This window comes from Buceros rhinoceros, unplaced genomic scaffold, assembly GCF_000710305.1.
Source record: "Buceros rhinoceros silvestris isolate BGI_N320 unplaced genomic scaffold, ASM71030v1 scaffold1703, whole genome shotgun sequence".
In the NCBI taxonomy this organism is placed as follows: domain Eukaryota; kingdom Metazoa; phylum Chordata; class Aves; order Bucerotiformes; family Bucerotidae; genus Buceros; species Buceros rhinoceros.
Window position 1 is genome coordinate 15,820 of NW_010401602.1, and position 9,755 is coordinate 25,574.

The 9,755-nt window shown below is 47.1% G+C and overlaps 1 protein-coding gene across 1 annotated transcript; it reads right to left on the reverse strand.

The window, feature by feature from the left end:
• Positions 1-5,770: 5,770 nt before the first annotated feature.
• LOC104490072 (zinc finger protein 423-like) lies at positions 5,771-9,407 on the reverse strand. The gene is made up of 3 exons (XM_010132312.1): positions 9,365-9,407; positions 9,081-9,281; positions 5,771-5,974 (listed from the first exon to the last, which is right to left on the reverse strand). The coding sequence occupies exons 1-3, from the start codon at positions 9,405-9,407 to the stop codon at positions 5,943-5,945; spliced, it is 276 nt and encodes a 91-aa protein (XP_010130614.1). The 3' UTR covers positions 5,771-5,942.
• Positions 9,408-9,755: the final 348 nt, after the last annotated feature.

Consider the following 9,755-nt stretch of genomic DNA (forward strand, 5'->3'; position numbering starts at 1 on the left):
TAGTTAAGACATTGAAAGCTGGTTGTAATAAGCCGAAAGTTTGAATAACATTACCTATATTTAATACACATTATTTAACTTCAATGTCTACTGAATATATATTCAACAATTTTTAATTGAATATGGAATTACAAAATCTATTTTTAAAATTCACCTTACTATTAAAAACACCTACTGAACTCACTTAAACAGCATTCATAAGGTACACACTTGTTGCCAAAGCTTTGAAGATAGTCAGAAGCTGCTTAGACCTCTGGTGGAGGTCTTCTGATGTGCAAACCCAGCTCAGAGAGCAACAGCCTCTCCAGCAGGTGCAGGGAAGATATTTCCCTTACTCAGTTTATTTGACTGGTTAAGTCCAATAACGAGTGTGTTCAGAACAGAGAAACTATTTGGCAGATGATCACTAATTTGCTTCTTGCCAGCCCACAGTAAAAGAAGGCAAAAGCCCTACGGAGAACGCAACACCCATTTGAGGTTGTCCACGGGAGGCACGTACCTTGGTGGATCCATCCTGCTCACAAGGGACTGCTGTGCTGCACGGGTGCGGGCTGCCGGCCGGCACGGAGGACACCGCGCCGCCCTCCCTCGAGTCCGCACTTCAGGCAGGCTGAGCCCTGGGCTCCCAGACCCACCGGCCATGCAGAGATGCTCCAGCGAGCGCTCCCAAAGCCAGCCAGCTGAAGAGGACCAACCCATGCTGGCATGTTTCCCTCAAGCCAGCCGGCACTGGGGGGTGGAGGCTGCTTTCTGGCTTCCCCCAGCCTGGAGCACAGTTAATAACATGCCAGCTGTATCTGCAGACAAGCCAAGTTTAATGAGGCTACAACAAAAGCATTCAAATGTGCACTACAGAACTTCTGCGGGGATTTTTTCTAGAGCTTGTTTTAGAAAAATGGAAGATAGGAATTCTTGACAATGTTTGTACACACACTTCCTTTATTTTTAATTGATTTTTTAAAAACCCATTTATATTCTAAGAATTCAAAGAAATCAACATTAGAAAGACTTCTTTAATCCCACTACTTCCAACAACAAAATTATGTTGTGTGGTGAGTGCCTGAAATGCACTGCTGGTTGCTTTTTTCTTAATAAACATTGAGATCTTAGTTGTTTTTCCCCTACATGGCCAGACACCATCTTTCTGTCTGCCAGGTCTTCAGGCCAGGACAAGAACTATCTGTCGCCTCCTGCTCAGGAACCAGGACAGACACGCAAATGTGACCGCAACTCTAGCGCGAGAGATGAAGGTACCTCACCCACTTGCTGTCCTACCGGCCATGCTTTACCACGTCCCTCAGTCTTTCACTCTGGTTAAAGGTACAGGAGCTGTCAGTAAGAGGATTGTAAATACGGATTTGGAGAGAGCACAGGGGCAGCAGAAGTAGTCTGCTCAGGCAGAGTGCGAAAAAGGGGCAATCTTTTGAGCCACTCTCCCAGAAGGATGGGAGGGTATCAGATGAAAGCGGGTGACAAAGCTGAGGCGAACAAAAGGGGATACTTTTCCTCAATGCATAATGGAATTTTAGGTGCCCACTACAGGAAATGCTAAAAGCAGGCTTTGCTTTAACAAGAAACCTCAAAATAGAAATTCACGGAAGAAGATTATCTGAGGAATTTAAATAAAAAGCATCAAGAAGTGTCCAGGTAAGTTTTCTCTCAGCTAGGAGAATATTCTGGGGAAACGGTGCGATGGCACCGTTGGGCTGGCTCAGTACAGCCAGCCTGGTATGAAGCCTACTTACCCAACGGTCTGCTAAGAGAGGGGAAGAAATCAGGAAAAAAAGCAGACTTTGAATGCACCTCTCATTCACTGCTCACATCTGCAGTCTGAAGATCTCGACAGCTCTGAATCCACCAAGGCTGTTGATAGGCCAGCACGGTTTAGTCCTTCAACAACCCACAGGAAGGCAATGTGTGCCCTTCAGCAGCGCCCTAGCCCCAAACAATCTACGCTCTTGTCCGTCTGAAACAGGACAACCCCAGCACGTCCTCCCTCGAGCTCTCCAAGGCATTATTAAAGGCCACTTTATAACAAGCACGCATCTGTTGTAGTCCCCAGGTTATCCTCGCTGCATTTCTGAATTGAGCTTCACATCCTGGATTTTGTCTACACCCCCCCGGAATGGCAGGACCTGCTCCGGGCAGCAGGGATCCTCTTTCCTGCAGGCACAGCTGCCCTTGCAGCACTCAGCAGGCTCAGCCCTGGATGGAGCCTTTCCACCGCAACCCCTCCCTCCTCTTTTTCAAAAAAACATTTATTATTTACTTAGATTTCTGTAATGCCGAGAAACAAACCTCCCCTACGCAGACCCACACAATACTCCCTCTGCTGTAACACGGCAATGGATTATCCCCTGCAGACAGAAGAAGGGGAAGAAGGCGAGGTGGAGCCTGGGCAACCCCTCGCGCCTCAGAAGGGCTGCGCGAGGCCTGGGGTGGTGCAGGGGGGAGCTGAAGAGGCTCCAGTTCACAAAGGCAGGTCCCGCTGCACACGGGAGCTCTCCCAGTCAGCACCCAGCAGCTAGCGCTTGCTTCGCAGCATTTGGGGTGCTTCGGTCTTTGTCGGTCTCCCCATTTCTGATGCAGCAACATCAGGAGGTGAGGGCGGCTGTTCAGGCAGCCAAGTGCCGGGCTGTTCAAGACTTCAAAAGGACACATACTTTCTTTAAGGGGCCTCGTTTAAAACATGGTCCCATTTTCTGTTCTATCCATTTACATGTGTACCTGTGCTTACTCTGCAGACTACTTTTGAACTAGAGAGAAGCAGATAAAAGAAGTCAAAGTAGCAAGAATGAAACAGTCCCTCGATTCGCTCCCAAGTTAGCGTGCTCACTGGTCATCCTCAGCTCCTCACTGGGCTGTGCATTTAAAAATGAGAGGGAAAACGTTCTTCCTGTGTGAAAAACATACGCTGCTTGAGGAAAGACATCATCATTGCTAAGAAATGTTTGTGCAGCCTTGGAACACATCGCCGGACCTTCTGCGATGATTGCTGGCTACAGGGAGGCTGAGAGAGCAGCAGAGATAGCTCATCACCTCCCCTCCTACCAGGGGTTTTGGTTATATGCAACCAAACCGCCCACAGCCGTGCTGGCAGGGCTCCTATCTGCACGCACAGTGCCCGGTGCTGCCTCCCTTGCCACCGTCCCCGGAGGGGCCCGGCACAAAGGTGGCAGTGGCGATTTGCAGGGGGAGGCGCCTGGCGCACTGGCACGCTCTTATCAGTGAGCACAGTGCCCGGCTCCTCGCGCCCAGCTGGGGATCTGCCGCGGGCTTGCCGCTGTGCCCCCACTGTGGGAGACCCTCCGTGAGGCCACAAAGCAAATCCTGGGCTGGGTGTTTATGGCGAGCAAGCATTGTTTTCAATTCACGCCCCGCCACCACCCGGCCCCCCTCCATTGCAAATCCTTACAGGCACCGGCACGCCTGCGAAATCCAAGAGAGAGCCTGAAAAACAGTTGCTGAGGCTCAGCCCCCGCTAACGTCTCACCGTGTGCCCCAGCCGGAGCGGAGCAGCCCGGGGGTCTCACCTACCTTCACCTGCTGGATGACCCGCCGATCTGCCGGATAAGCGATGCTGTTAGGGAGCACAACACTTTGCACAACTTTCACAAGCGTAAGCAATACATTAAATGCTACACTTTGCAGGCAGCCCCCACTCATGCCAAACACCCCGCGTGGGGCAGAGCCAGCGCTGGCGGATCAGGAAACACATTGCACAGGAAGCGCTGCAAAACCACTGTCTCGGCAAGGCCACCGTATGCCTTTGCTGTCATTAAATTTGCAACTGTGCTTCTGCCTGACTTCGGATCTGAACTCAGGTACAGGACTATGCTTCACATTCTACAGGATAAACACGTATTTCACTGAGCACCCGCATAGAAAGCCAGGCAGGGCAGCACTTCATCAGCACACTAATGTTCTGGTGTGTGTCAGCAGAAGTCCTGGAGAGAGCCTCCTTGCAGGCTGGCCGGGAACCCCCAGATAAACAAAAACATCACCTGTGTGGTTACAGCGGTCAGGGGAGCTGGACCCTGAACCACACAGCCAAGAACACCCCTACGATTATCTGGGGTTTCGGAGCTCTCGGCGCCGATGGCCACAAATACCAACTGCAGGAAGACATGTGAAGCGCCTGGGCACCACAGCCAAGGTGGCTGCCCGAGCCCTCAGGAGCCCTGCTGCCCCTGCACCTGCAGAGGGGACGCGGGGGACAAACTAAGGACAGGAGCCTGTGCTTGGAGCCCTCCAAGTGACTGACAACAAAAATGCTGCCCCGGTGCCCATTTTCAGATCTAGACAGTGAGAACCAAAGACTCCAGGGAAAACCCATGTTTTTACAGTCTGTGATATTACCAAGCTTTTCTGGTGCCAATTTTAAATGCTGCTATGACCTCTGAAAAGAACGAAAACTGTGTTTCAGCATGACAATGTAGAAAAGAACAAAAAAAGGAAACTTGTTATTTTTTTAGCTTGAAACACTAGTCAGGTTAAGAGAAAGGAGCAGGATTCTGGCAAGGACAAGAGCACTCAGACTGAGCCACACACAGTAATTAGGGCCAGTAGGTCATTAGAGACACAGCTGTATAAACTAGGTGTATAATTAAGTTTCCACACTGCTTTTTCACAACTGTAGTTCGGTTTCTTTTGTGGACGGTGATCAGTAATTCATTAATTTAAAGATGCGACAACAGCAGCGGCAAAAAGACAGCAAATCTCTGACTTGCCAATTGGGTGCAACCAAAGATTACAATTTGGGGGAAAGCTAATTTTGAAATACGTGGAAGAAGTCTCTCTTTGTCAGTGGGAAGCACAAAGTGCCAGCTGACAAACATATTCATGAGACGTCATCGCTTGTTGACAAGCTGCCGTGTATGGTTTTCTGGGTAAGCAACCCGCATATACGGTTGCATGGCAATTATAATTCTCATAGCAGGTGAAATACAAGAAAATGCAAAATTATACACTAGCATGAAACAGTTACAATACCTCATTTCAAACGTAAGCCTAGTGCACAAGTTACAGGGCATTTAAAAGGAGCAACTGCAAGACTTTAATTATAAACTAGTTCCTACCGTACAGTAGTTTAGAAAAATCAGCTGCTTCCAAGCTGGCAATATCCATATATAGCTCTGCTGCTGTTTGAAACAGACAACCTGTAAAGTTATCAACAACAGAAGAGGACCTCATGAAATGCTCAGAGACCCCACCAAACCTACTTCTGTCCGCTTCACTGATGCGCTAATTTGCTCTCAAACACTCTACCTCCACTTGAGAAACTGAAGAAAAGCGCTTACATGAGGCTAGTCTGACCCATGGGGGGGAAAGGGGTGACATGGGTGGGGGAAGCAAAAATAAAACAGTAAAATACTGGAGCTAAACCCAGACTAACGCAGGTGGATTAAAACACACACGCAAAATGGCAAATCTTAAGGCTTTTTAGTCACTTTTAATCAGACAGCAACTTGGCATCAGCCACCAGACAACGATCTATCACAGAATAGTTGCTTGATGAGCGCAGCCTCTGGTGCTGGCTGGTGGACATGGTGATTTGCAAATCCACGTGCAATTCTTTACTGCTGTCGCTCATGCTGTAAGGTAGTACCATGCTACAACACCTACAGCGTGCAAAAAAATGTATAAAAAAAAGACTGTACGTGATGCCGGTGACAATTACTTAGTCTTCTCTAGTTAAGGGGACATGGGATACCAGTGAGTTTTAAATTAATTTTAAAAGCTTAATACATCCAGTGTATACACTACACACTTTATTTATTCTGGCATTATTTTTCAAGACGCTCACTAGCTGTTTAAAGCACTGTTTCCAGGACTGCTACAGGAGAGCTCATTTGTGGGGGCAAGCTGGGAGACAAGGAAGAGTGAACTGATAGGGAAATGTGATGTTCTTTCAGTACAAGCTGCCCCCATGTAGACCCCTTTCAGATCCCCATAGACACTGGAAACCTACAACCTGCAATCACAGACATCAGTCATGAGCAAAAGGTATAAAAGGCACCTAATTCTGTCAGGAGAACATCTCTCCTACGCTGACATCAAACGAAATGCCACGCACTTATGCTACCAGAGATGTCTAGATTTCAGCAGTGTTTTGTCCTCAAAGAAACAAGTCTGAGATACATGAAAAAGCAAGGGGGGGAATGGCTGTTTGTTACCTCTTTACATGTCAAAGCAGCTGTGTTCAAACTGTATTATAACTTCAGTGCACCGTAATGAATTTCTAAGGGATTCCGGTGAAATAGATGGTTTATCCTATTCTTTGGAGTGATCTTTTGTAATCCTGCAATACTCCTGAGCTACAATACCTAACTTCAGCATCCCAAAGGAAGTCATTAGTTATGTTGTATTATCAGCCCGGTGATATTATCACTACAAATATTACCTGTATTGATCTGGAGCTATGTAACAGGACTGGAAACCCTGCTTCAGATCAAAGCATGAAAACCTAGCTCGCCAAGAGATCAGGCACTGCCTTACAACCCCGGATGCATCAGGCAGGCGTTACAGGCAAAAGGAGCGCAGGGTAACGATGGACACAGTCAAACAGCTGATTTTGTGGGGTACAATCTTTAAGTATACCACACTTCCTAATGCACTCTTAGATTTTCACCCGGGTGGTGCAAGCCTTCCAGAAGAACTGAACAAAGACGTGCGTTTTGCAAGCTTTCAACAAAAATTCTCATGGCTATCGAACAAACTGGTGCATCTGAAAGGCTCTTTTTTCCCCTCAAGGTAAGATATGTAACTATCAAGCAGTATTCCCGACTGTCTTTATGGAAACATTCTCATGCCAGAAGTGTGAGTGCAATCTTCCTATTTACTTTAAATCACTTCAGGACACTAGATCGGACTAAATAGAAAACCGACATTCTTGTCCTGGAACAAGGATATCCTCACATGGAGGTAATTAGCACCTATTTCATGCACACGCAGATAGTTACAGGGTGCCTTTTTATGACAAAATATCTTTGTAAATGAGCAGTACATGTGAAGACAGTAAAAGAAGATAAAAGTATGCTACCTGCAATCAAAAACTAGCAATGGGAATACTAACAAATTATTTTGCTAAGTCCCAAAAAACAGAATTGCTTTTTCTTAGTTTTACTAGCAGAATATTATGTTGAGGATAAATAAAAACTGAGGTGTGAAAATACTGACTGCATTGATATGAATAGAATCGCTACATTTTAATTGCTACATTTTAATGTGCTTTTGTCTCAAAAAAAATTGCTCCATCTCATAGCGCCGTTGCTCACCTCCCTGCCAGCAGTGCCCATTCCCCTCTGCCTGCTCCACTCCCCCCACTGTGCCATTATGGCTCTTGGGGGGGGACCACACTGTGAGCCAGGCCCAAGCAGACTCCTGGGCTAAAAACAGCCTTTCTTTTGGTGGGTCTCACCCCAGCACCATGAGCGGCTGCATCAGCACAACGTCGGAGACAGGGCAGCCAGGGAGCAGCAGCCGCCCAGGGACAGGGGCTGCAGACAAGCCCTGTGGCTGCCTACCCCGGTGGGACCCTGACTGCCCTGCTCACTACGCAGGACAGTGTCAGGAGCCGCTTGTCCCTGCGACTGCTCCTTTGGAAAGGACCGATGTCCGTGCGGGCTTTGTACCTCCCAGTTTGGAAAAGAAGGATTTTTCTATTCAGTGGCATTTTCTTGCTTACTGTCCTGCAGTAGAGTACGAATGTCATTTGCAGAAGTCCCAGGACAATGGCATGGCTGTCACCTGGCCAGGAAATTACCCTGCAAGAAGTAGCCTTTCAATTTTACGCACTTTCAAGTTTGCAACCTGTGTATGGTTTAAGTGAGAGTGCAGAGCAAGGAGCCCAGGGGCAGGCATAGGATGGCAACCCCTGTCCACCTGCGGGCTGGGGAAAAGCCTCAGCGTCCCTCTGTCCTTCCCTCCAGCAAGCAGTTGGGAACAAGAGTGGGGGACTCTCTCCTCCACAGAAGAGAGCGAGTCAGGGGAGAATGCTCTCAAGGTGGGAGCCAGAGCGAGCCGAAGCCCCCTCCTGACCCCTTCCCTTGCTGTACTCCATTCCCTGTATTTTCTCTTGGCTGAGCATCATTTTACTTACGCCCAGAAAGAAGAGCAGAGAACATGAACTAACTACCGAACAAATTAAGTGGCCAGGGAGGAACATGCATTCAGGGGAAAGAGGATGGGATACTGCGGAACCAGAGAAGAAACTAGCCCTCCTGCCCTCTGCCAGCCTCAACCTACCCATCTGCCGTAACAGCAACTGCCTGCAAGTGTTTCAGATGAGTGCAGAGGAAAGTGGTGGCAGAATATTCAATTCCAGGAAAGTGAAGGATGAGAATCTCTGATTTAAATATATATGAGCATATTCTTTGCTCTCCCTCCTAAGATTTTATTTAATCTTTGGTAAATCTGCAAAGCTTTCTACTACCCCTGTAAACCGGCTTAGCGTGCTCTGCAGAACACCTGCAGCTACTGGCGGCCACGCAAAGGCAGCCGTGTAAAAGCAAGAATCATTGCGATTGTTCAACCAATGCTCCGAGCTTCTTCTTACTTTAGGGGAAGTAAAATCAGGATCAGTGTAGGTTGATGCTGTCCTCACCTCCATAAAATTCAAAAGGCAATGCAATAACAACCGGGGGAGAACGGTGTATTTTTAAGGTGGGACTACAAAACTCGCACTATGAATTTTAATCTCAAAAATCATCATGCTCTTCTATAGGGTTCAGAGGCCTTTCTTCCTGGGAGTTTTGCACTCCTCAGTCATTTAATGTTTTAATCTCCCTACATTTGGAGAGAGGGGCGAAAATAGAATGCCTGAAACTTTAAGCATTAAAAAAAACCCGCAACATTTTTGTCTAACGTAATTACTGACAGATTCCAATTGGAAAGCTGTTGCTTTTATTTTAATTTTATTAAAGGAGTGAACAAAGGCTACCCAAGGCACCACAATAAAATTACATTAACTGTAAAATTACATTATTAATTCTTTAATCTCACTTGAGGCCTCAAGCTGTTGCTATGTCCAATTACCCAGCTAACCACCTGTCAGAACTGTAAAGCTAGTTTAACATTACCTCCAGGACAGTTGTGTGCCCTGTGTTCAGTCAGGTCTGCCAGTGAATCGAAGTCCTGCTGACAGTTATCGCAGGTGTAAATTGACTCATCCTCCATGTCTTCATCTTCCTCATTTCTCTCTTCCTGGCTCGTCACACTGTTCCTCTCTTCCAGGGCCCGGCTGTCCTTCGCTTCGCTCTCCAGCTCTCCTCCCAGGCCACCTGCCAACAGCAAAAACATCCTCTAAGTTTAAGAGGTCTGAAAAATAAGAGCTTTAAGAAGGATGTTGCACTTATTAAGATACATTTAATTACAGCCGCTCTCACATTATTCCCGACACCTTTCATTATATTAATGTGGTTTTTGTATCATGCAGTGCAACAATTCTCAACTGTATTCTCTGCTGCTTAGTGCGAATCCTGCAAACACTCTCTCCTAATCTTCTCTGGTGGGTGTATAGCAGGAGCCTCTAACTCTGTCATATAAAGTTGTTAGTGTTTTATCACTTAACCAGATTCTCAAAGCTTTAAAAATTGGCAAGATTAATTACAGGCTGCAAAGAAAAAGCATGTGCTGAATTTTAATTCTCAAAGCTCTCCTTTCTCCCTGCCGCCTCCAAGGCCCAATGTTAGTAACAACAAGGAAAAATGCTCTAGCCCCCAAGCCCCCAACACGCACGTGTACCCCAGGATACG